At 35.1% G+C, this 27,376-nt stretch overlaps 1 protein-coding gene across 11 annotated transcripts in view; it reads left to right on the top strand.

Annotated features, from left to right (window-relative positions):
- The window catches only part of ERC1 (ELKS/RAB6-interacting/CAST family member 1), a 549,485-nt gene that overhangs the window by 182,541 nt on the left and 339,568 nt on the right, over nucleotides 1-27,376 (top strand). For 9 of the 11 annotated variants that reach the window (XM_041736575.1, XM_041736573.1, XM_041736571.1 and 6 more), the window contains 3 exons: nucleotides 587-727; nucleotides 11,955-12,148; nucleotides 25,460-25,471. In XM_041736575.1, coding sequence (XP_041592509.1) covers nucleotides 587-727; nucleotides 11,955-12,148; nucleotides 25,460-25,471 — 347 coding nt within the window. The remainder of the gene's footprint in view (nucleotides 1-586; nucleotides 728-11,954; nucleotides 12,149-25,459; nucleotides 25,472-27,376) is intronic. The other 2 variants (XM_041736574.1, XM_041736572.1) reach the window with 1 other exon arrangement.

Genomic DNA, 27,376 nt, shown 5'->3' with positions numbered 1-27,376 from the left:
TTGGCAGAGAAATCTTAAAGTAATTGCTGACCAATTAGATGACTTAGTATACTTTGGTCTTGCTTTTGGAATATCCTGTTAATGTGACCTAAACAGTAAAAATACCTAATGCCTTGTGATCATGTAATAATACCTGAGCTTTAGGGACACTCTCAGATTTTCTTTTAAATATCTTTAAGACATTATGTGGAAATTTAAGTTTCTAGTCAACTTTCCTTTTAAAAGGGAAAAGTATTTTGTATTTAAGTCAGTGTAGCTACTACGGTAATAAGTAGTGACTACTACTGCTAGTGACTACTTATATTCACAAAGCTTGATCTACTTCCATTTATTTTATGGAAATGGATATGTATTGATAGAACTCTAAATTATAATTCAATTGATATTCCTTGGGAATTCAACTTTAGTAGGACCTTGAAAGCTAAAGCTGGCATTGTTTTGTATTTCATGAATGTTCTTGAGATGGAAATGTTAGCTAATAGTAATAAACAGAAACTATAAGCCACCAAGATAATAAATTTTAACATTTACATTTCCACTTTGTTTGTAGTTAGTATTTATTCTACATGTGTGTGACTTTTTTCAGGCTTCACTCTTGGATCTGAAAGAGCATGCTTCTTCCCTGGCTTCCTCAGGACTCAAAAAGGACTCACGGCTTAAGACACTGGAAATTGCTTTGGAACAGAAGAAGGAGGAGTGTCTGAAAATGGAATCACATTTGAAAAAGGTTAAAGAAAAATTTTCCACTTTTCTTACTTTGCTTTAGATAAGAATATAGTAGAGCTCTATAGTGCTCATTGTGTAATAAATTACCAATGATGTAATAATCCCTGAAGTTCAAAATACCATTTATACCTTCATCAGTTCTCTTAATGTTCTTGTCCTATTTTATCTTGCTACTGAGAATTCTTAAGCTCTTAGAAAATTGACAGATCAGAGGAAGATGAAAAAATGCAGCTCCTTTATGGACAAACTGTATAAGAATACAGTGTAGAAATCTTAATTATGTGATATTTTCCTTCCATTAATATTGAGCTTCCTTAAGATAACTTAACAGTGATAGTCACCCATACTGGTGAATATTAGGATATGGTATGGATATTTATTTTCCATTTCTTTGATTTATTTCCCTCTAAGATTTATATGGCAGTTTGTAGTTTTCAAAAACACTATCATATTTATAATCTCTGAGCTACCAACTCGGTGAGAATGGAGTTATGACTTTTGAGCAGTTACATTAACTGAGTTCATTTCATATTGATGACTAATGAGAAAGCGTATGGCCTCGTCATGACACTTTAAATCTCATTCTCTTTCCATATATTGTTTTTTGTTTTTTTTTTTAAGATTTTATTTACTTATTCAACCAGGAAGGTTGGGGCGGGGGGAGAGAGAGAGCACATGAGCATATACGCGTGAACATGTGCACAAGCAGGGGGAGCAGTGGAGGGAGAGGGAGAAGCAGCAGGGTCTCTGCTGAGCAGGAATCCCAATGCAGGGCTCAATCCCAGTACCCCAAGATCATGACCTTAGCTGGAGACCAGACACTTAACTGACTGAGCCACACAGGCACCCCTTATTTTTGATCTCTTTGTTACATACTCTCTTCTATCTTGGGCTTTATATTTAGGTTTATGAGAAAAAATAAAGTTATCTTTGGGTAGAGGAGGTTGAGGGCTTTCCTCTACTGTTATTTCAATTACCTGTTTTACTAATGGACATTTTGCTCTTCATATTTTCCCTTGTTTCATTCTGGATTTTTGTTTCTTTCATTTTAATTCATTACTGATGTTTTCCTATATATTGCCTTCAACACCTAAATCCAAAAAGGAGGTTGTTACTGTAGTTTTCCATGTTTCATCTGTGTTTTGCTTTTTCTCCCCTCTTTTTTTTTTTTTTTCTCCCCTCTTTTAATTGAGCATTTTATGTAATTCCATTTTCTCGTTCCTTTTAGCATATCAGTTGTATTTGTTATAGTTTTCAAGTAATTGCCTTAGAGTTTGCTGTATACATTTTTTACTTGTCTCCCCAATTTTATTGAGATATAATTAACAAGTAATAATTGTATATATTTAAGGGGTACAAGATGATGATTTGTGTATACATTGTGGAATGATTACCACAGTCAAGCTAGTTAGCACATTCATTACCTCTCATAATTACCATTTTATTTTTTTGTGGTGAGAGCACTTTTTAAAATATACTCTTTCAGCAAATTTCAAGTATACAGGATAGTATTATTAAGTGTGGTCACTATCTATGTTAATCCCCAGAGCTTATTCATCTTATATAACTGAAAGTTTATACCCTTCCTTTGATTAGCATCTCTTCATTTCTCCACCCTCCAGCCCTTGACACCCACCATTCTAAGTTCAGCTGTTTTAGATTCTGCATATAAGTGAGATCTTACAGTATTTATCTTTCTGTTTCTAGCTTGTTTCACTTAGCATAATGTACTCCATGTTCATCCATGTTGTCACAAATGGCAAGATTTCCTTTCTTTTTGTGATTAATAATTTCAGTATACACAGACACACATACACATCATATTTCCTTTATCCATTCATCTGTTGTTGGACAGTTTGATTCTTTCCATATATTGGGTCTTGTGAATAATGCTGCAATGAACATGAGAGTGTAGACATCTCTTTAAAATACTGATTTCATTTCTTTTGGATGTATATCCAGGAATGAGATTGCTGGATCATATAGTAGCTCCATGTAAGAATTTCTGAGGAAGCATCTTACTGTTTACCATAATGGCTGTTTGAATTTGCATTCCCACCAGCAGGATAAAAAGGCTCCCTCATCTCTATACTCCTGCCAACTCTTATTTCTAGTCTTTTTGATAATTGCCGTTCTAACAGGGGTTAGTTGTTATCTCAAGGTGGTTTTGATTTGCATTTCCTTGATGGTTAGTGATGTTGAGCTTCTTTTCGTGTAGCTGTTGGGAAAAACACTTCAATGTGTGTGTCTTCTTTGGAAGAGTATCTATTCAGGTCCTTTCCCTGTTTTAATAGGATTATTTGTGTTTGTGCTATCAAGTTGTGTGATTCCTTACATATTTTGAATATTAATCTGTTGTTAGCTATAAGGTTTACAAATATTGCCATCTATTCTGTAGGTTGCCTTTTCATTTTGTTGATAATTTTCTTTGTTGTATAGAAGCTTTTTAGTTTGATGTAGTCTACCTGTTTTTGCTTTTGTTGCCTGTGCTTTTGGTGTCATATCAAAAAATCATGTAGTAAGTATTTTTAAACTAAATTCACTTTCAAAAAATGTTATCCCACTTTATGTATCATGCAGGTACCATACAACAGAATCCTCCCAATTCCTTCCTCTCTTCCCTGATGACATTGTTATCATTCATTTCACTTATCCATATCTGATAATCACCCAGTACATTACTGTTATTACTTTAAAGTGTTATCTTTTAAGTGAAGAAGAATAATAAAAGATGTAATTGTAGCTTCATTCCTTTTCTAGTTCTCTTTATGTAAATGTGAATTTCTGACCTATATAATTTGCTTCTGCCTGAAGAACTTTTTCTTTTTCTTTTTTTTTTTGTTAAGAGAGAGCATGAGCAGGGGCAGGTGGGAGGGGCAGATGAGAGACAGAATCTGAAGCAGGCTCCACTCCCAGCATGTGGTTCGGTCTCACATCCCTGAGATCATGACCTGAGCTGAAATCAAAAGTTGTATGCTTAATTGACTGAACTGCTCAGGTGCCCACTGAAGAACTTCTTTTAATATATTTTTGCAGGGTAGGTCTCCTGGCTATGAATTTCTCAGTTTTTGTTTAAGATTAAAGTCTTTATTTCTTGTTCACTTTTGAAAGATAATAACACTGGGTATGGATTTCTAGATTGATGAGATTATTTTCTCTGTAACGCTTTAAATGTTTTACTCAGCTGTCTTCTTTTGTGATTTCTGATGAGAAGTTACTGTAGTTCTTAACATTATTCTATAGGTAAGGTGTTTTTTCCCCTCTGGCTTCCCTTAAACTTTTCTCTTTGTCTTTCATTTTCTATAGTTTTAATATGATGTGCCTATGTATGGGTGTTTAAAATTTGTATTTCCTGGTGTTCTGAGCTCCTTGATTTGGTGTGTATCATTAACATTGGAAAATTTTCAGCCATTATTACTTATAATATTTCTTCTCCTTTCCTTTCCTGTTGGTATTCCAATTATATGTATGTTGCACCTTTTGAAATTGCTCCATGTTCTGTACTGTTCTTTTTATTATTTTTTTTCTCTTTTCATTTTGGGAAGTTTTTTTTTTAAAGATTTTATTTATTTATTTTGGTGTGGGAGAGAGAGAGCACAAGCAGAGAGGAAAGGGGCAGAGGGAGAGGGAGAAGCAGACTCCTTGCTGAGCAGGGAGCCCGATGTGGGGCTTGATCTCAGAACCCTGAGATCATGACCTGAGCCAAAGGCAGATGCTCACCCAAGTGCCCCCATTTTGTTAAGTTTCTATTGACCTGTCTTTAAGCTTACTGATTATTTCTTCAGCCACATCTGGTCTATTAATGAATCCATCAAAAGCATTAATTATTTTTTTAAGTATTAATTATTCTTACATGTTTTTTACACCTAGAATTTCCTTTTGATTCTCTCTTAGAATGTCCACCTCTCTGACTATATCACCCATCTGTTCTTGGATATTGTCTACTTTTCCCATTAGGGACCTTAAATATTAATCAGTTATTTTAAATTCCCTGACTAATTCCAACATCAATGTCAGATATCTGAGTCTAATTTTGATGCTTGCTATGTCTCTTCTTCTCTTCAGACTGTGTCTTTTCTTGCTTTTTAGCATACTTTGTAATTTTTTTGTTGAAAGCCAGATATGTCGTATCAGATAGCAGGTAAATAGGTGTATATGTGAGGTTTTAATCTGGCTAGAAGTTGAGCTGTATTTAATGTTTGCTGTAGCTGTAGGTGCCAGAGGCTTCAAATTCCTCTAGTGTTCTATGTTGACTTTGGGTTTTTCTCTTCAGAGAGAGTCTGCATCCTGTAGCTTTTTCAGCTGTTATCCTTTGTTATTTTACTGGAGCCCTATTGGTGTGGTAGTAAGGTGTGAGCGAAGATAAACTTTCTATAGTCTAGTGATTAAGTCTTGATCTTTTATGAGCCTGTGTCCTTGGCTGTGATCTTCACAAAGGCTTTCCCCCTTAGCTAGCAGTGACTAGAATGGGAGAAATCCCTATCTGTCAGGTGGGATAAAATTCTGTTAAAATATTTATTCCTGGAGAATCTGCCTTTGGGGAGAGTATACTTTGGGCATATTTCACAATTACTACCCTCGCCTCCCACCCTTGCAAGAACCACAAGGGGGTTTTTGTCAGTTCTTCACTTTCAGAATCTGGTGGGGTTCCTCAGGGGAAAGCCTGTGAAAGTAAGGTGGGTCTGCTCAAAACTGCAGCTTCTAATACTTTTTCACTTTCATGTTTGTCCACATTCAGCCTCTAGTAACTCCTCAAAGTCACCATTGAAGTGTTTTTCCCAACAGCTTTGCTCCAGGTGGGTAGATCTCAACTGTGACTCTCTGGATTTGTCTGTGTCTCTTCATTTTGGAGTTGTAATTTGCCTTTTGACCTCAGTTCTCCGATAGGTCCAAGAAAAGTAGTTGATTTTCAGTTTAACTTGTTCTTGTTTTAAGAATGGGTCATGATTTCCAGACTTTTTACATGTTGGAGCTGAAGTTATAGCAGTTTTCCATTTGGAACAGACCTATGCATTCTTGTTTTGTGAAGATACATATGTGAATTTTGCTGTTTAGAATAACATCTAAAACCTAAAATAAAAAAAAACAGTTTTGCCTATATTTGGGAATCAGCTTTAGTTTTATTAACACATAAATATTTATGGAATCAATAGGTTGTCTATCCCAAGGAATTTTTTTTTTTTTTTTTTTTATCCCAAGGAATTTGAGAGTATATCACAGAGGTCTGAATTAACAATATACATGGCTATTTATTTCAGAGAGAAAGAGAGAGAGAGAGAAAATGAGAGAACATGAGCGTGCATGTGTGTGAATGGGGTGGAGGGACAAAGGGAGATAAACAGACTCACAGCTGATGTGGGGCTCTTTTTCAGGACCCTGAAATCAGGACTTGAGTTGAAATGAAGAGTTGGAGGCTCATGTGACTGAGCCACCCAGGCGCCACCAATGTACATGTCTTATATAGCTTTTTTAGTTCTAGATGTCAAGTGAATTTGAGTATTTTATATTATTGAATGTTTTTAAACTCATTAATTTATATTGGAAATTACTTCTCAAGAAAGAAGAAAAAAACCTTTGACTTTAAAATATATCCTAGAATAAATGAAAATGTATTTCCTAATGTAAGATTGAAATAAAAGTTAAGCAATAAGACGTAATAAGATTTATAACAATTGTTAAATATTTTACTTCAGATTTTATCTCATTCTAGTAAATGACATAAAATACTTCTCTAGCATTATTACATTTTAAAAACAGGGCATTGAAATAGAGAAAGACAAATACCATATGATCTCACTTATGTGTGGATTATAAAAACAAAAATAAAAACCTGAACCCATAGATACAGTGAACAGATTGGTGGTTGCCAGAGAGGGTGGGGAGTGTGGTGGTTAGCAGGTGAAATGAGCAAAGGGAGTCAAAAGGTAAAAATTTCCAGTTATAAAATAAGTCCTGGGATATAATGTACAGCATGGTGACTATAGTTAATATTACTTTATCATACATTTGAAAATTGCTAAGAGAATAGATCTTAAAAGTTCTTATCACAAGAAGAAAATTATTTGTAATTTTGTAGTAATAGATATTAATTAGATATATTATGATCATTTTACAGTAACTATACATATGTCAAATCATTATGGTGTACACCTGGAACTAATATAATGTTATATGTCAGTTGTATTTAAAGTAAATAAATAAATAAAACCAAATACTGTCAGATGGTATTTCGGTTTGTTACTTGTTACAGTTTTAATTCTTAGTAGTTTATTAGGTCTAGGCTTTTGTTGTCTTTGTTTTCTATATTAGCATTTTTTTGCTTTGTTTTATAGTGTATTTGTAGGTTTATTTTTGTTTACTTTTTTATGTGGATACACTTTGTTTTTTTATTTGTGGGAATTTTTTTTTTTTAAAGATTTTATTTATTTATTCATAGACACAGAGAGAGAGGCAGAGACACAGGGAGAGGGAGAAGCAGGCTCCATGCAGGGAGCCTGATGTGGGACTTGATCCCGGGTCTCCAGGATCACACCCCAGGCTGCAGGCGGCACCAAACCGCTGTGCCACCAGGGCTGCCCTATCTGTGGGCACTTTTAAAACCTACTTCTCAACAATTTTCAAACATACAAAACGATACTTAACCCTAGTCACCATACTATGTAGTATATTCTGAGAACTTACTCATCTTATAATTGGAAGTTTGTACTCTTTGACCACTTTTGCCCATTTCACACACACTTCTCTCTGCTCTTGGCAACCAGCCATTTGTTTTGTGTTGGTCTGAGTTCAGTTTTTTATATTTCACATATAGGTGAGATCATATAGTATTTCTTGTTCTCTGTCTGACATATTTAATTTTGCATAATGCCCTCAAGCTTCATCCATATTGTTACAAATGGAAGGAATTTCTTCTTTTTTTTTAAATGGGTAAATAGTATTCTATTCTGTATGACTTTTTTATTCATTCATACATCAATGGACACTTAGGTTGATTCCTGTCTTGGCTACTATAAATAATACTACAGTGAGTATGGGGGTACAGAAAGTCTTTTCGAAATAGTGATTTTGTTTCCTTTGGATATATACCCTGAAGCAGAGTTCCTGAATTGTATGGTACTTCGATTTTTAAATTTTTGAGGAAACTTCATACTGTTTTCTGTAGTGTCTATATCAAATTCATTCCCACTAACAGTGTATAATTGTTCACTTTTCTGTACATCCCCACCATACTTGTTATTTCTTTTTTTTCTTCTCAAACTATTCTAAAAAATAGAAAAGGGAGGAAAACTTCCAAATTCATTTATGAGGCCAGCATTACCCTGATACCAAAACTAGATAAAGACTCCATTAAAAAAGAGAACTGCAAGCCAAGATCCCTGATGAATATGACTGCAGAAATTCTTAATAAAATAATAGCAAACTGAACACAACAATATATTTTAAAAAAATCATTTATCATTTATCACAGTCAAGTAGAATTTATTCCTGGGTTGCAGCAGTGGTTCAGTATTCACAAATCAATCAATGTGATACACCACATTAATAATAGAAAAGAACCATATGATCATTTCAGTAGATGGAGAGAAAGCATTTGATAAAGTATAACATCCATTCATGATAAAAACCCTCAACAAAGTAGGTCTAGAGGGCATATACCTCAACATAATAAAGGCCATATACAAAAAACCCACAACTAATGTCATCTTCATTGGAGAAAAACTGAGAGCTTTTCCTCTATGGTCAGGAACATTACAGGGATGTCTCCTCTCACCACAGTTATTTAACAGTTTAACAATTGTCAGCAATCAGACAACAAAAAGAACTAGAAGGCATCCAGATTGGCAAGGAAAAAGACAAACTCTCAATATTTGCAGATGTGATACTTTGTATAGAAAACCCCAAAGACTCCATGAAAAAAACTGCTAGAACTGATCAACGAATTCAGTAAAGTCACAAGGATACAATATAAATGTTGAGAAATTCATTGCATTTTTATATACTAATAATGAAGCAGCACAGTTGTACCAAAAGCAATTGGCCTAGGAATTAACCTAACCAACGAGGTAAAAGACTCGTACTCTAAGAACGATAAAATAACACTGATGAAAGAAAATGAAGGAGACACAAAGAAATGAAAAGACACTATTGCTTATGGATTGGAAGAACAAACACTATTAAAATGTCTATACTACCCAAAGCAATCAATACATTTAATGCAGGGTCTGTCACAATACCACCAGCATGGGTGACTCAGTCACTTAAGCCTCTGCCTTCAGCTCAGGTCATGATTTCAGGGTCCTGGGATAGAGCCCCAAGTCAGACTCTGCTCAGCAAGAGCCTGCTTTTGCCTCTGCTTCTGCTCTTTCCCCATGCACCGCCCCCCCTCGCCCCCCACCCAGCCTCTCTCTTAAATAAAGAAGTGTAAAATATTAAAAAAAAAAAATACCACCAGCATTTTTCATAGAGCTAGAACAAGCAATCCTAAAATTTGTATGGAACCACAGAATACCCTGAATAGCCAAAGTAATCTTGAAAAAGAAAAGCAAAGCTGGAGGCATCACAATTCTGGACTTAAAGTTGTATTACAAAGCTATATCATCAAAAAACAGTTAGGGTAAAAAAAAAAAAAAAAAAAAAGAAAAAAAAAAAACAGTTAGGGTGCCAGCAAAAAAATACAACAGAATAGAAATGGAACAGAAATACTTCTAGCTTATGAATTTATACCCTGTACATGATTTTCCATATTTTGTATTTTAAGCATGAGATTATAATCTCAGAATTCTTTTTTTTTTTTTTTAATATTTTTTTAAAATTTTTATTTATTTATGACAGCCACACAGAGAGAGAGAGAGAGGCAGAGACACAGGCAGAGGGAGAAGCAGGCTCCATGCACCGGGAGCCCGATGTGGGATTCGATCCCGGGTCTCCAGGATCGCGCCCTGGGCCAAAGGCAGGCGCCAAACCGCTGCGCCACCCAGGGATCCCCCTAATCTCAGAATTCTTAAGGAAAACATTCAAATTCAACTTCTGAATTACTGAAATTGTAAAAAGTGCTAAATTCTTTTTTTTTTTTTTTTGGTCTCCCTTCTGGAGAAATTTTTTTTTATTGCAAGTTTTAAAAAATTACATTTTTTGTTCTTTTACTTTTCTTTTTCTTTCTTCTCTTCTTATACCATTTCCTTCTACCTTTTTTCCTTCTTCCTGTCTCTTCTCTCTTCAGGATCCTGAAATAGTGTTAACTCACTCATTCAAACCAGTAAATGATGTGACAGAGTAGTGCCATAAAGCTCTGGTTGGTGTTTTTTCTTTATTTTGTATGAGTGGTTTTTTTACTACTCTGTAGAAAGTGAATGCACTTGACCTTGTCTCTCCCTTCCTCAAGTAGGAACTCTATACTTTGAAAAAAATTTTACTCCTTTCTAAAGTATATTGGGGTGCATCCAAAGTGGAAAAGGTTTTGTGAGATCAACCCTCCCCCCCCCGCCTAGCATTGGAAAGTGTCTGCATTTCCACTGCTTTTCCCTTGTTTTTTATTCTTAATGAGTTAATTCATTCCAGGTTGCTTGCTCTCTTTCCTCTTGATTTTACTTTGTTATGGCTGTTAACCATACCAGTTTAGGTTAGAATTTTGCTAATACATTAAAATACATATCTGCCAGTGAAATCTTTTTTAAAGGCCACTATTATTAACTGGATTTTCATAATTGATTAAACCTGAAACAAAAGATGTTTGTAAAAGTCTTAATCTTAGAAGTTCAGCTTTAAATTTTTAGCTCAGTTTATGGAAACATTTCTCTTGTACTCTAGGCATTTTGCATCAGAGCTTTCTGAAATATTTCCTAATAATATATATTTACTCCTTTAATGTTTTTCAAACCATTTTAAAGAACTAAGTAGTAGTATTGTCTGTTAAATAAAGGAAAATAAAACATCTTCACCTCTGCCTTCTCTTTAAATACATTATACGTGCATGGTTTTAGAGATTCAGGAGGAAAATTGAAGACTTGATAGTTTTTAATTATTGAAATTGCTTTGCATTCCAGAATACATTGAAGGTATTAGTTACATTTGCAACAGTATTCTTTTTTTTTAAAGGTTTATTTATTTGTTTGTTTGTTTATCTATTTGTTTATTTATGAGAGAGGCAGAGACACAGGCAGAGGGAGAAGCAGGCTCCCTGCAGGGAGTCCGATGTGGGACTTGATCCGGGACCCCGGGATCACAACCTGAGCCAAAGGTAGACGCTCAACCACTGAGCCACCTTGCAACAGGAATCTGAATAAAAATTTTTTCCTGGTTCTAAATGGGATTGTTGATTTCTGACTTTGTATCTTGTAAAATACTGAATCCTTATCTTAGGAAGGTACCTATGTGCGAATAGCCATTTTCTTAGCCCAATTTCTTTTCTTTTCTTTTCTTTTCTTTTCTTTTCTTTTCTTTTCTTTTCTTTTCTTTTCTTTTTTCTTTTCTTTTCTTTTCTTTAAGATTTAGTTAGTTATTAGAGAGATTGAGAGAGAGTGGAGGAGTGGCAGAGGGAGAGAATCTTAAGCTGATTCCATGCTGAGTGTGGACCTGGATGTGGGTCTTAATCTCATGACCCTGAGATCACAATCTGAGCTGAAGCCAAGAGTTAGCTGCTTAACTGACGGAGCCACCCAGGTGTCCCATAACCTACCTTCTTTTTTATGGCGTCACATTTGTCATATCTATATGATTGTCTGCTCCAGGTCATGTGATTCATACATGCTTGGTAAAGCAGTATATAAGAAAAGGGAAGGGAAGGATCAAGTGGGAATTGATTTCAGCATTGGCAAGTACATTGGCATTCAGCATACTTCAGCATTATAGTAACAGGAGCAGTGAATTTCTGGTGATGCCTTTTTTAGAAAGATTGAGGAGATCAATAGTAGATCAATAATAGTCTCATGGCTTGTTTGTATGTCTCAGACTCAGAAAAACATGTCTTGTTATATGATGATTTTTGGCCTGATATTCAGAGTTATACATCTAAACACAAATCCGTTTGAAATCCATGATAACTTTTCTCATTTTATTACTAATGTTTTGTCTATGTAATATTTAAGTAGAGAAAAACTTCATAAATTAAAGACTAGCTAGTACATATTTGATAATGATCTATTTAATTTGAAATATAGATAGTCCTTTGGACATGATTTGCCCACTGCCAGTATATGTATCTGATAGAATTTGAACACTTTTCTTTGTAGGCACATGAGGCAACATTGGAAGCCAGAGCCAGTCCAGAGATGAGTGACCGAATACAGCAATTGGAGAGAGAGATTTCCAGGTACAAAGATGAATCTAGCAAGGCCCAGGCAGAAGTTGACCGTCTCTTGGAAATCTTGAAGGAGGTGGAAAATGAGAAGAATGACAAAGATAAGAAGATTGCAGAGTTGGAAAGGTAAGGATAGGATAGCTGAATGGTGGACTTACTATGTTAGAAAGGTTAAAGTATGGTTTTAAAGCTGTATACTTTTGGGGGCATACTTGTTTAGTGTATCTGCTTTTTGGGATTTAGATTCTAGAATGCTTATGTTATTTTTTTAATAGACTTTTTATTCTAAGTCATTGTAAATGCATTGCTGTAACATTTGAAAGGCAGCATAGAATGGGGATGTATTAGGAAGCTGTGGACATCAACATCATTGATTGGAAAGTGAGAAAGTATTCATCAGTGGAGAAATTAAAGCTTTCTACTAGCTAATCAGGAGGGTACAAATAGCTACTTGCTCTCTAATTACTTATTATCTACAGAGCAAATGAACCTCAACTTCAAGGAGGTAATGTTTTTTCATTGGCTAAGACCTTTTTCATTGAGCCCGATGCTCCTTTTGGCTATGAATTTTTAGACTTTACACACTTTGTATTGTGGAGAAGCAGGCTGTTACATCGCACAGGTCAAATTTAGAAGAAGGGACATTGTGGGGATAATTTAAGAGACTTGGTTATAATTATTATGGGTCTCTGACTTTGAATTCTATAAAATGAGCTGTGTTTACAGATGTAGCCAGACGACTCTATTGGAATTTTCTGCCATTTTTTTAAAAATTAGAATGTTTTATACTAAATATTATGTATATGTTTTTTGACCTCTTCTTTTAGAGCATGTATTTAACATAATTTACAAGTACATTGAAGTAGTTCTAGTAGAACTTCATCAATTACCTATATTCTTTTAAATAATCAGAGACAACAGTGACAGAATGAAATCATTAGCCTATGTGGTTCCTTGGAGCTGATTCCTAGGAAAATTTTATTTTTATGTTCTTGAAGATTAGGAGATATGAGATGACTTTCATAAGTTTATTAAGTTTAAAATTTTGGGGTGACAAGTAGACTTGATACTCCCCTCTGGAATTGATTTTTCTCCTTTTCTGTACCCATAGAATTTTGATTGCAAGAAACTAAAACAAGGAAGTCTAACCCTCACAGGTTTTCTTCACTATAGTGAAAGTGTGAATAATGTAGACTGACCACATACTAGATTGCTCTTACTTTGATATGAACTCGAACAGAGTTCATATGAACAGTATTTTCTGGTTCTGGATAAGATGAATGGATAGACTTCTTTAGGTTAGACCTAAGAAACTACCAATCTCAAGATTAGATTATTGTATTTTTGTATGCCTTTTCTCATGTTTGTGCTTCAGTTTTCCCTCTAGCACGCACATGCGTGCACGCATGCACACAGACACACTTGCATATTCACATGAACACATGCATTTCTGCATTTGTGTTGGCCTGAAATCAGCGGCAGTGCTGTAGAAGTTTTAAAATGTAATACTTTTGATGACTTAGTGACTTCCTGCCAAATATTTTAATATTTTAGAAGAGAAATTCCTTGATCAAGTTTCATTTTTTAGTTTGTTTTCTTATATTAGAAGTCTTCATTGAAATTATTGCTTGTCATTCCAGGCAGTTTGTTTGAAAAACTTCTCAATTCATTTTTGGACCTACTACTGATTTCTTGAGTTGGTTGTGACTTAGAAATGGGATTAAATCTATATATGATACCCAAAGCACAACCAATTGCTTTTATTAACTACTGTATTTCTCACATTTTTGAAAAAGTTGTAAGGGATCTATTCTTTCCATGGAATGTTAACTGAGAAGGTTGAAAAGCACTCTACAGTTTTAGCCTCTGGCCAGTAGCATTGTAATTTTGTTTTAGGATTTGGCACAAAGTTTCTTGGCTACCAAAAAGGAGAAAGTTTAAAACTCCATTTTGCTATCTGCTTTGTAATTTGTTGACCAGCTATACTATTTAAGATATGAATAATAGTTAATGACAGTTAAGATTATATTGTGCCTTTTGTTCCCATATGTACTACTGAGGTGCATGTGTGTGGCTGCTGTGTTTTTTACTAACCATTTGCTTCTTGTGTTGCCATTCCACTATTTCCTGTGTGTGGGTGTCTGTCTCCCCATAATTTATCATTTGAATTTTGTCACCTTTCTTTTGATTTGTCTTACCATGGTCCTAATCCATTGGGGTTTTGGTCTCTGTGTGTTTCTGTGTGTGTCCCCTCTTGGCCATGCTGTTTCTCAGAAAGCCAGTATCCCGCAATCTGTACCTTCCACGCCAGGTTTCTGTCCCTACACCATCAGGGGGGTTTGTTTGGGACTTCCTGGGAAAGTGAGTGTTATGTAAGGCTACAGTTCTGTACTAGACTGAATTGCTACTGCTGCTCTTGCTACTGCTGAGGCTTGCGGGGAATTTTGCTTGATCAGAATTAAAGAACAGCCGGTATGTGTCAAGTTGAAATGCACCTCTTGGGTACCTTATTGTGTGGAAAAAGTGTGTGTTCTCTCTGGTAAGATTCTGATATTGTTGATTATGATTGTCTTCATCTTTGTTTCTAGACCATCTTGTATGTGGCTCTAATGCTGAAATGCCCTTTAGGTAGTAGCCCCTTAACTAGTATGATGGTAGTGCCACCCCATTACTCAGGATACAGAATTCATCTTTAAAGGGTGTTCAGCAACCTTCCAAATGAAAAAAAAAAAAAAAAAGAAAGAGAAAAAAGTGGACTGTTATGATCATTGTACTAGAAAAAATTCGTAGTAGTCTTTGTGTATGTCCTAGTGCTTCTTATATAAGGATCTCCAACGTTAAAAGGTTTAAAGAATTCATAAAGAATTTGCAGACCTATTCTTTGTGATCTAGATACAAATGATTAGTCCTTTGCATTGCTCTTGTAGAACAATAGGAGCTCCTGTTAGATGATTTAGTGTTGTACCATTGTTTATCACTGACTTATTGCAGATTTTAAAAGGATTATATAAGCCCATCCATATGTCTGCACATTTAAATTTTTTCCCAATTAAATGTAAGAAGTACTACTTCTGGATTCATATTTTATACTGAAGTGTATGTAATTTGGGAGTGCAACCAAAGAGGCAGAAGAAGTAGGAGATATATATGTATGTATATGTATCTGTATCTCTTCAGAAATTTATTACAAGGAGTTGTTTTGCATGATTGTGGGGGACTGACAAAAGAAGTCTGAAATCAGGATGTCTAGCTGACAGGAAGAGAAGATCACCAGGGTAGAAATTTCATGGGTACAGGCAAAAATTCTGCCAAGTCCACAGGCAGAGTTTTTTTTTCCCTCCTGGGGAAACCTCAGCCTGCTTTTAGAGGCGTTCCAGAGGATTCAGTTATGCCCACTCTGATTATCTGGGATAATCTCTCCTTTACTTAAATGGATTAGAGGATTTAATTATATCAACAAAATACCTTCATAGCAACATCTAAATTAGAGTTTGGTTACGTAACTGAGCACTTTAGCCCAGCCAAGCTGACATTTTAAAAAGTTATTACGTGGTGATTTTTGGAGTCTTCATAGATCAATTTAAGGAAGAACAAAAACAAAAACAAAAAAACCCTAGAGCTTTACCTATCCTTCTATAAGTAGATCAATTTAGATTAGCTCAGAAACATGGTAGTTAAGAATTTCGCTTCTAAAATGATCATAGTAGAGTTTCTAAGAGGCTTATCTTTGGCATAATGTTTAAAATATTGAGAGAAGAGTAATGTAAGCTGAAAGAATTCTGATTTAATATCTTTTCAGACTTCAATAGTTATGTAAAAATTTTTTTAATTAAACAAATTGGGTTTTTTTGAGATATAATTGGCATATGACATTATATTAATTTCAGGTATGCAACATAATGATTCAGTATTTGTGTAGGTTGCAAAATGATCAACACTATACTGTAGTTAATATCTGTTACCATACACAGTTACAGAAATATTTTTTCACCTGATAAGAACTTTAAAGATATATTCTCTTAGTAACTTTCAGATATATCTTACAGTATTGTTAATTAGAATCACTATGCTCAGCATTACATCCCAGGAAATGTATACCTTTTGACAGCTTTCACCCATTCCACACCCCCTCAACCCATGCTTCTGGCAACCGCTTGTCTGTTTTCTGTATCTATGAATTCATTTTGGGTTATTTTGTATATATATTTTAATTGAAGTAGAGTTGACATACAATAATATATTAGTTTCAGGTAGACAACATAATGGTTTGACATTTATATACATTATGAAATGCTCACCACAATAAGTGTGGTGACCATCTGTCGTACAAAGTTATAACATTGCTGACTATATTCTCTATACGTTTCATCCCCATGACCTAATTCATTTATGCTGGACGTTTGTACCCTTTTCTACCCTTTCACCTATTCCTCCTTTCCCCTCCTTTCTGACAACCACCAGTTTGTTCTCTGTATTTATGAGTCTATTTCTGTTTTCGTTTATTTTGTTTTTGGTATTTGTTATGGTTTTTATTCTGGCATTTGTCTTTTTTGTTTGTTTGACTTACCTCATTTAGCATCTAGGTCCATCCAGTTGTCCCAAATGGCAACAATTTCATTCTTTTTTTAAAATTTTTTATGAATGAGTGATATTCCATTATAAATGTATACCGCATCTTCTTTATCCATCAGTGGGCACTTAGCTAGCTTCCATATCTTGGCTATTATATATAATGCTGCAGTAAACACGGGATGCATATATCTTTCTGAATTTGTGTCTTTGCTTTCTTTGGGTGAACCTTGATTACCGGGTCTTACAGAATTTCTATTTTTAATTTTTTGAGGAACCTCCATACTGTTTTCCTTAGTGGCTGCACCAGTTTACATTCCCACCAGCAGTGCCCCCAGGGTTCTCTTTTCTCCACATCTTTACCAATACTTGTTATTTCTTGCCTTTTTTGATATTGGACATTCTGACTGATGTGAGGTAATATCTCAACTATGGTTTTGATTTGCTTTTCCTTGATAATTCATTGTTTTGAGCATCTTTTGTCAATTGGCCATCTTTATGTCTTCTTTGGAAATCTGTTCTATCCTCTGCCCATTTTTTAGTTGTTTGTTGTTCAGTTGTATGAATTCTTTATATGTTTTGGATATTAACCCTTATCAGATATATCTTTTGCATATATCTTCTCCTATTCAGTAAGTTGCCTTTTCATTTTGTTGATGGTTTTCTTTGCTATGTAAAAGCTCTTTGATTTGGTGTAGACTCAATAGTTTGTTTTTTTTTTTTTCACTTTTGTTAACTTTGAGGAGTCCGAGCCAGAAAATATTGCTAAAACTGATGTCTGAGTATTTATTGCTTATGGTTTCTTCTAGGAGTTTTGTGAGTTTTTAAAAACATATAATGATAGAAAGTAGTCTGGTTTTATTCTTCTGTATGTAGCTGTTTAGTGTTCCCAACACCACTTCCTGAAGAGACTGTCTTTTCCTCATTGTATATTCTTGCCTCCTTTGTTGTAGACTGACTGTGTAAGTGTGCATTTATTTCATGGCTCTTTGTCCTGTTTCATTGATCTATGTGTCTGTTTTGTTCCAGTTCCATACTGTTTTGATTACTTTGTAGTATAGTTTAAAATCTGAAATTGTGATACTTCCAGCTTTCTTCTTCTTTCTTGATTACTTTTGCTATTGAGAGTCTTTTGTGTTTTATTAAAAATTTTAGGATTGTTCTAGTTCTGTGCAAAACATATTGGTATTTTGATAAAAATTGCATTGAATGTAGATTGCTTTGGATAGCATGGACATTTTAACAATATTCTTCCAGGCCATGAGCATAATATGTGTTTTCATTTGTTTGTGTCATCTTCAATTTGGGAGTATTCTTTTCTTTTTTTTAAAAAAGATTTTATTTATTTATTCATGAAAGACACAGAGAGACAGAGGCAGAGACACAGGCAGGGGGAGAAGCAGGCTCCATGCAGGAAGCCTGACATGGGACTCAATCCTGGGTCTTTGGGATCCCGCCCTGGGCTGGAGGCAGCGCTAAACCACTGAGCCACCAGGGCTGCCCAATTTGGGAGTATTCTTGAACTCATTTTGGAAGTATTCCTGAAACCAGACTTCCTGTTACGTTAAAAAGTACATTTTCTTACAGTTTAAGCTATTTTGAAACAAGATTTTTTATAATTTGCCACCCAAAGCATTCAAACCGTTATAGTAATTACAAACTTATTTCTCTCTTTTTTGTTTTCTTTTATAAGTGTTTCTATAGTAGAAGCAACCATTTTGAAAAGATTTAAAGTTTTGGGAAGTTAAACAAGATTTGAAGGAGCTAGAACAGAAGTAGCTTAGAGGCCTTGACCAAGGTTGGGCTATCTTTGTCTACCTAATACTTTATGAATAAAACAGTTAACTTCCTCACTTTTAATTATTGCCTGAAATCATGAGTGATTCCCTTGTTATGCCAATTTTGATTCTTTTAAATAAGGCAGTGATTTGAGGATACTAGTCAAAGTGGTTGCAAATAATTCTATGCTGATGTTCAGACGTCCACACAGAGGCCAGTGCTCCTTTACCTTTGTTTTAGTCCTCTCTCTGTCTCTTCTCACTTTATCTCCACCCAAATGCCTGGAACAGATCTCATCCCTTCACTTTCCTTTCTTTCTTTCTTTCTTTCTTTCTTTCTTTCTTTCTTTCTTTCTTTCTTTCTTCTTTCTTTCTTTCTCTCTTTCTCTCTCTCTCTCTCTCTCTCTCTCTCTCTCTTTCTTTCTCTCTCTTTCTCTCTCTCTCTCTCTCCTTCTCTCTTCTCTTCTCTTCTCTTCTCTTCTCTTCTCTTCTCTTCTCTTCTCTTCTCTTGATTTATTTATTCATGAGAGACAGAGAGAGAAAGGCAGCGACATAGGCAGAGGGAGAAGTAGGCTCCATACAGGAAGCCTAATGCAGGACTGGATCCTGGGACTCCAGGATCATGCTCTGAGCCAAAGGCGGAAGCTCAACCGCTAAGCCACTGAGGCGTCCCATCCCTTCACTTTTTGAAATTGTATTTATTCCTTATACAGGAGATTTTTGCTCTCAGGCAACTATTTTAAAGAAGCATATATTTAAAAAGCATACGTTTTAAAAACAAAGTTTCAGTGTGACAGATGTGGACATTACTCTTACCTCATTTGTATTTTTTTTTTTAAGATTTTATTTATGTATTTGAGAGAGAAAGTGCAGAGAGAGCGCATGGGGAGGGGGAGTGGAGGGTTGGGAAGTTGGTGGGAGGGGCAGAGAAAGAGGGTGAAGCAGGCTCCCTGTTGAGCAGGAAGCCTAATCCCAGGGCATGGCTGGATCCCAGGACCTGGGATCTTAACCTGAGCTGAAGGCAGACTCTTAACTGCTTAACTGACTGAGCCATGCAGGCACCCTCTCATTTATATTAGACTATCAGTTTTTTTTCTGTCCTTTAGTGGAAACATTAAAAAGCAAAATGGCACATATTTTGGGTGAAGATTTCCTGTAGGAACTCTGCAAACCTTACATGTCTTCCTTTTGATATTTATCAGGTACATCTTATTTTTCTAAGAAAGATGCCCCAGACTTTTAATATAATTTGTTTAGTAGTTGTATTTGTTTATTTTAGTTGCCCCTTCTTGCATCATGACCTTTTTGTTTGTTTTTGAAAAGGGTTCTTATATAGATTTTTAAAATACAGATAAGGAGGCTGAGGCACAGAGATTAGATGGCTGGTCCTGTATCACATAAGTAGGTGGGTGGTAATAGAGTTATGCCTAAGAATTCTAAAATTCCAGAGTCTTTCCCTTCCTCCCCCCTCCAATCCTATGTTCTAGATTTTATTAATGAGCTTATATTCTAGAAGAGGAAGATGAAGACAATTGGATGATTCAGAGGCTGTTCACTTGAAGATCTTGCTGAGGCCAAAGGTTTTTCCCACATTCTAGAATGCTATCTTAGAGGACAGGTACTTTGGAATTGAAATGTGGGTCGCTTTGTTGCCTGGTGCCAGTTTCTCCATGTCTGACTCAGCCTTCCTGTCAGTCTAGACTCAATAAAGAGATATTACTGGCCCCTGAAGACTAAGACTTCAACAGAAAGCAGCTGTTGTCTTTTCCTTTGTGATGGTGCTAGCAGAGGCATCTTTCCATGGCTTGTGTAATGGATGGAAATTTCAGTGATAAGGTTTCAATTTAAGGTTTGGTTAAGCTCTCCTGAGAAGTACTACTCAAGGTATCCAGTTAATATGTGCCCCTGAATATGAGACTTCTTGAACTTTGTACTCTTCAGTATGGTCTTTTAATTTCTAAGACCAATATTCAGTCATGATGTCTTGCGAGGTTGTTAGTTGGAGCATTAGTAGGTAGTTCTGGACTGTAGACTTTTAATTTCAGGTCTGTGAACTCAGGTGTACATAGAGACAAGGGGAAGCCAGGATGCTGCTGCTACTATGGTAAGGAAGCAAGAGAAGCCAAGACACGCTTTATTTATTCATTCACACTCACGTATATTACTAGGCCAGTCCTGTAAGTACTTCTAATAGAGGACACTTAGTTTTTCCACTTTTTGATGGTTAATTTTATTTTCCCTGCTAACCATCTTTTTTAGACTTCATCTTGAACTGTGAGTTCTAGGCGTTTGCATCATACCTAAACTTAAATTTTGTGGGCCAGCAAAAATACCTAAACTGCATCTATAATATTATTTCCAAGGGAATTACATTCTTTTTTTTAAAAAAAGATTTTATTTATTTATTCATGATAGACACAGAGAGACAGAGACACAGGCAGAGGGAGAAACAGGCTCCATGCAGGGAGCCCGATGTGGGGCCCGATCCCGGGTCTCCAGGATCATGCCCTGGCGGAAGACAGGCGCTTAAACCGCTGAGCTACCCAGGCTGCCCGGGAATTACATTCTGATTTATAAACAACTGGCTTTATTTAAAGTGGACTGTATCCAGTAAGATTTGGAGCCATTTTCGTTGATTTTGCCACCTTCCCCCACCCTGATTTTTTTTTTTTTTTAAGCAGGAGTGTTCTCACTTTGCTCAGAATTTAGGCTCAAGGTAATTAACCCCTGAATTAGCTGTCTGAGCCGATAAAGTAGTAACTTAATCTCATTTGGTAAGTGAGATAAGTCTGTACTTCTGTAGATCAAGATCAACGTACTGAACTGAGCTTGAACACAAAGATTGGGGTCATTTTCCTATCCTGCCATGAGTGAGATATAATCTAGGTGTTATTTGCATGTGTGTCTGTATAAGAGAAAGCACTTTTCTGGTGGTACTTGGAGAAATTAGGGAAGATAGTTGGTAGGCTTAAATCCCGTGGCTCAAGGATTTGGCCTTTTGAATTTTTGATTTGCTTTTAAAGATTACTAGTGTCTGAAATTTTATGTAATGAAAATGGAGTTGTCTTTATTTTTCATAAATCCTCTAAAATGTGTTGGGAAATGTGAACTAGTTTACAGGATGATATTTTCAATTTTTGGTTTGGTAGTCTTTGTAGAATTACATCTTTTTGTAAAAAAAAAAAAATGGACCTCAAAATTAGAAGATGAGTCCTTTTTTATCTGCTTTTTCTTATTTTTTTCTCTTTTATTAAAATTTTGTTTTTCTACTTTCATTTGTGGGAATTTGACTCTGTTTAACTGTTATATTTTTGGAAAAGAAAGCCAGCTTTCCTGACCTCCTGAGGTAGTAATTTCTGTTTCCTTTATATGTGCTATTTTTTAATGGTGTTTACCATGTTCTGTCCTATGACTCTACATTATTGAGGGCCTAATAACTACATAATATGTTAATACAAGGAGAATGCCTTTCTTGTTTCACTATCTAATCATCCCATATTTCTTCCTTTTTATCTTTCCATCACCTATGTATTCAGACCTTCCACCAATCAAACATATGGAGATTTTAGTCCCTTATACACTTGTTAGTTATATATATATTTTTAGATATTATTATTTTTTAGATATTATTTTTATATTCATTTCTTCTATATGTTTGTAATGTGTTTATACATGCACCTATCCTTTTCCCTCTGTAACAAAGTGTAAGTAAATTCATATCTATAAAATATTTTTATATAATTTAATATGATCCAGTGGGATTATTTTTTGATCTGTAGATTAGATAAAAATATAGATAATCTCCTCCCTCTTTTATCACAATGAAATACCAATTATAACTTTTATTTTTATGTTTTAACATCTCTAAATCTGGGATACATGTATAAATAATGGCATAACATAATTTAATTAGTATATATACTTTTTTCTTTCTTAGTGATACATAAAGTAATGGTAATATTCTGTCCTTGGCTAATTGATATTGAAGATGCACGTAAAGAGAGTAGATAAAACTGTTTCAGAGAATGTGGGAGGAGAAGAAATATTTCCAAATTAACTTTATTTTCTAATGTATCCTATTTTAAATGTGTGTATAACCAAATGAATAAATATACTATTATAATTAGATATTTGACTGTTTTACCCACCTCCTTGTTTATTTATGTAAGTTGACCTAAAAATTATTTTTGAACCTTTCATTGTGAACATGGGCTTTATGTTTGTGATTGCTTCATATTTATATCACTGTATATTTAGCCATCTATACAGTATAACCTAAAAATGCAAACCTACATACTTAGTCTTTATATTTATATTTTTTTTGTACAGAAATGCCAAAATGATACTCAGTTTAAGATCTGCAGAGATCTTCTGTCTAAAAATTAATGTTAAGCTGTATATAGCTGTGGTATAAACTAGTAAACAATTCATAAGGAAAATGGTTCCTTAGAGAAGAATTTCCTTACTTTTAGATTCATGGTTATGTATTTTTGACTCATGAAGTTCAGTGTCAGAGATTGTGGTCTTCCTATAGTTTGAGGAGAAGAGATGTGACCACTGCTGTGGAAGTTGTGTGTTCTTGACTGAGGGAGAATGATAGTGTTTAAAAAAAAAGAGAGAGAAAGGATACTAAGACTATGAATAACTGAAGATGACTGGTTCTTTATCTGATCCTGCTTGCTTCAGCTTGCTTTCTCAGGAAGCTGCTTGTTTCTTTCTTTTCCTCCTTGATGAATTTCACTGATTTCATGTTAAAGAAGAATAAATTACACAGCTTTGCATAGTCAATTATATTAGGTCATCTTGCCAAAATTTCTTGTGGCACAGCACCTTGTAATTTGATAGTACAGTCTTTATAGGAATTTTTGTTTAGTGATCACCTTAAATTTTTACTTGAAAGTGCAAACATTAGAATTTTATAGGATTATTCTATATGTAGATTTTTTCTTCCACATTAATTTCTCAAGAGCTATAGTTTGATGCCAAAGTGAAATATGACCCAGAACAATAAAATAGATAAAAAATTGCTCACTGTTGATAGCAGTAAGCTTAATTTTTTTCCCTTAAGATTTACCCAAGTCTTAATTATTTTATTTTAAAAATATTTTATTTATTCATTCATGAGAGACACAGTGAGATAGCAGCAGAGACACAGGCAGAGGGAAAAGCAGGCTCCCTGTGGGGAGCCTGATGTGGGACTTGATCCCAGAATCCCAGAATCATGACCTGAGTCAAAGGCAGATGCTCAACCCCTGAGCCACCCAGGTGCCCCATCCAAGTCTTATTTAAAGTCTTGCAACTGGGATCCCTGGGTGGCGCAGCGGTTTGGCGCCTGCCTTTGGCCCAGGGCGCGATCCTAGAGACCCGGGATCGAATCCCACGTCGGGCTCCCGGTGCATGGAGCCTGCTTCTCCCTCTGCCTGTGTCTCTGCCTCTCTATCTATCTCTCTGTGACTATCATCAATAAATAAAAATTAAAAAAAAAATAAAGTCTTGCAACTATCGGAAATTTCAGTTAGTGTCATTGTTGATCTAAAATTATTCTAATTTATTGTGTCATAACTAACAAAGATAGAAAAGATAATTGGGAACAGTCATTTAGAGATTGGCCGGTTTTGCCTTTGAATGTTATCTGCATTCTCTACTGTTTTATATATGCCAAAGATGCATGGATTTATTTTATACATTCCCCCTTAAGTATCTGTAAGCATGGGATCCCTGGGTGGCTCAGCGGTTTAGTGCCTGCCTTTGACCCAGGGTGTGATCCTGGAGTCCTGGGATCGAGTCCCACATCAGGCTCCCTGCATGGAGCCTGCTTCTCCTCTGCCTGTGTCTCTGCCCCACCCCCCCTCTGTGTGACTATCATAAAAAAAAAAAAAAAAAGCTGTAAGCATCATAGAACATGTAAAATATGCCCAGGGAGATGTCAAAGACCCCCATTTTTATCCTGGATCTGCCACTTACTCAGTGTGTGATTGAGGGGAGTCATTTTTAATCTGTTTTTCATTTCTCTTTATTTTATATAGTGGAAGTAATAAATCTTGTCATCCTTATCTTTTGTTATTTTCACAATGGTTTAAAAATCCTGGTTTTAAATTCTGAAACATAAGAAAATATTAAAGTACAAATTGAAATGGTGCTTGCATTCAAGAAATAAACCTTTTGTTTTAGATTCTTGAAGTAAAATTTAGATCCTGAACACAATCTGGATGGCACTGGCCATTAGAAGTCTTAAGTATTTGGAGAATAATACTAACTTCAGTGAAATTGATTAATGTTTTAAAAGGGAAAACTGCTTGTTACTATAAAAAGCAATAATGAACCACTGGGGCTTCATGCTATGTAGGAATATTGAGCATGGCAACTTTGCATCTCTAACTGCTGAGCAGTATTGGAAATGGAGTGATGTTTATAGAGCTGTATGTTCTTGTTCATTATTGCTTTTAGATTGCACCATTTGAGAGAGTTTGGTAGATTTGGAATGAGAAAAAAAATAGGTTTTAATTAGGAAAAAATTATTATTGTTTTCACATTTGGGACCATTATTTCAAGTTCTTCCTCATCAATTAGAATTCTGTCTGTATTCTACAGAATTATTAAAGCTCTAAATGTTTTTCTGCTTTTGTTATGGATAACTTGGATTCAAGAAATGGAGTGGGGTGGGTTAAAGGAGTAGTTATAAGGTGGATATGTATAAAATTAAGATGATTTAAATTGTGAAATCACAGTTAGCTACTTAAATGAAAAAGGGGAAGTGCTGACCTTCTCTTCTTTTCCTTTGTGTTTAATAAATTGTCTTTTATCCCCTCCTTTAAGAAATGGTGAATTCTAGACAAAAAATTTTCTTTCAAACTTACGTTAAGGTACGATGGTGTAATCTAATGTGAAAATACACTTTTTGAGAGTTGAAAATCTGATATTACTAATTTTTAGTGCCTGTGCAGAATCTGTTACACCTTTCCCTTCTCTAATCCTGTGCTTTTATGTTTTGTTTGTGTCTATAAATAACATTATTTCCTGAATATTGTCCTTATTAATTCTTTCTAACTTTCTCTTTCACATTTTCTCCCTGGATTTGCTGTTTCTTCAGTCTCACCTCAAGGTCAGTATGCTTGTACTTTAACAAAGATAAGAGCATAGTATACTAACATTATCTTGAACTCTAATGAGGAACTGAAATGATAGCACTTACTCCAGGAAAGATATGTCTAGAAATCTAGTTATGAGTGCATAAAATGTCAGAAGTTTTAGGTTTACCGAAGAGTGGATTCAAAGTTCTGTGCTTCAAAAGATAAAGTAGTCAGAAAGCAAGAATCAGACTGAGCAGGTTTTGACCAGAGCGAAACAAAGATGAAAGGAGGAGTCACCAGGGGAATGAGAAGAAAAATTGCTTTAATTTAATTAAAATTTCATCAGAGACAAAATGCAGAGTGAATGTTGGAGGGAAAGTTGCCATAGTCTGTGGATTTTAGAAGAATCTTGAAATTATTTTACTATACATAAACCAATGCACCCTTGAAATTTTGGTTTTGTTTTGTGATTCTGCTGAATGGTAGAACAAATGATAATGAAGCAGCCAGCGCTACTTTGATTTATAAGTGCCAGAGGCACTATAATAGAACCTTTACATATTTTATTTCAAATGATCTTCCCAGCAAATATGTAGAGATTTATTATTTCCACTCTTGAGGTCAATACCACAGTTTCCAAGCCCATTAAGTTATTTGTCCATCTTTATTAGGAAGAAAAGCTAACAGCACAACTGAAAACATGAATTTTTTTTGAGGGGGGCGCAGAGGGAGAGAGTGAGAATCCCAGGCAGGTTCCTTGCCCAGTGTCGAGCCGGATGTGGTTCTTGATCTCATAACTGTGAGATCATGACAAGCTGAAAAAATAAGAGTCAGACACTTAACTGAGCTACCCAAGCACCCCTGAAACATGAATTTTAGAAGTTATTTCTTTTGCATGTGAGCATGGAAATGTAAATCAAGGCATGAGAATTTCTGATATGGTTCCAAAAATGATATGACTGTATGTGCTTAACCTAGCAGCTGTTTTCTAATAGTAATGGTATCATATATATTACTGTTTATAAAAGCCTCCTTCCTGTCTTGGAGTCTCACAGATAGCATATGGGTTACACAGGACAGATTATCATTCTGATGAGGAACTAAGAGTAGGGAACATGATTTCTCTGGGGTCAACCGACTAGTAAGTGGTGGAACTTAGATCTGAAGCCAGATCTTCTCATTTCAACCTCAGGACTTTATGTATTTTATGTACTGTACTGTCAGAATTAGAGTATGAGCCATAGAGCTCCAGATGGCTTAAATTTTCTTAGGTAGATTTTTCATCTGTAGAATTGGGATAATTACCTAATCTAAAGGGTTGATGTAAACATTGAATGAGTTCGTATAAATAGCACTTAGAACAGTATCTGATACAGGGTAAACAGTTGATATATAGAGCTCCTTTTTGCATTTTTCATCGAGTCCTATTTGATCCAGCATATGATAGCATGAGGTGATATATTTCAGATTCTTTAAAACACTATACTGTTCTTATTGGTTCTTACCACTATTAATAGAAAATGCAAAGTAGAATCGTAGTGCAAAGTTGTGTATGTGTAGAAAATGAGAAAAGGAAACATTTCTTCTGTAATGGTATTTTAAGACTTGACTTACCTTTTCAGTTGCTATATTTCTATATAGGTAGAAAGATAAGATGTTGAAGCATTTTAGGAAAAAAGATTCCCTTTCCCATTTCTACTCCCTGGTATTTCTTCTCAGTGTTTAAATTGATAACCTAAGTGATATTTTTGAAAAAGTCCCCTTACTTTTGATTCATTTAAGAGAAAAGCAATTTGTGTGAGTTGTAAATACAGTAAGAAACACAGTAAGCTCTTCTTTCATACTTATTTATACTAATCTAGTTTATAAAGAGGCTTCTCCAGTCAGATTTACACTGTCCTCCTCCTTCTCTCTTAGCAGATGACCTCCCCCGTCTT

Source organism: Vulpes lagopus, chromosome 21 (genome assembly GCF_018345385.1).
Source record: "Vulpes lagopus strain Blue_001 chromosome 21, ASM1834538v1, whole genome shotgun sequence".
NCBI lineage: Eukaryota > Metazoa > Chordata > Mammalia > Carnivora > Canidae > Vulpes > Vulpes lagopus.
Note: the sequence above shows the minus strand (reverse complement) of the source record. Positions and strands in the feature narration are given on the sequence as shown.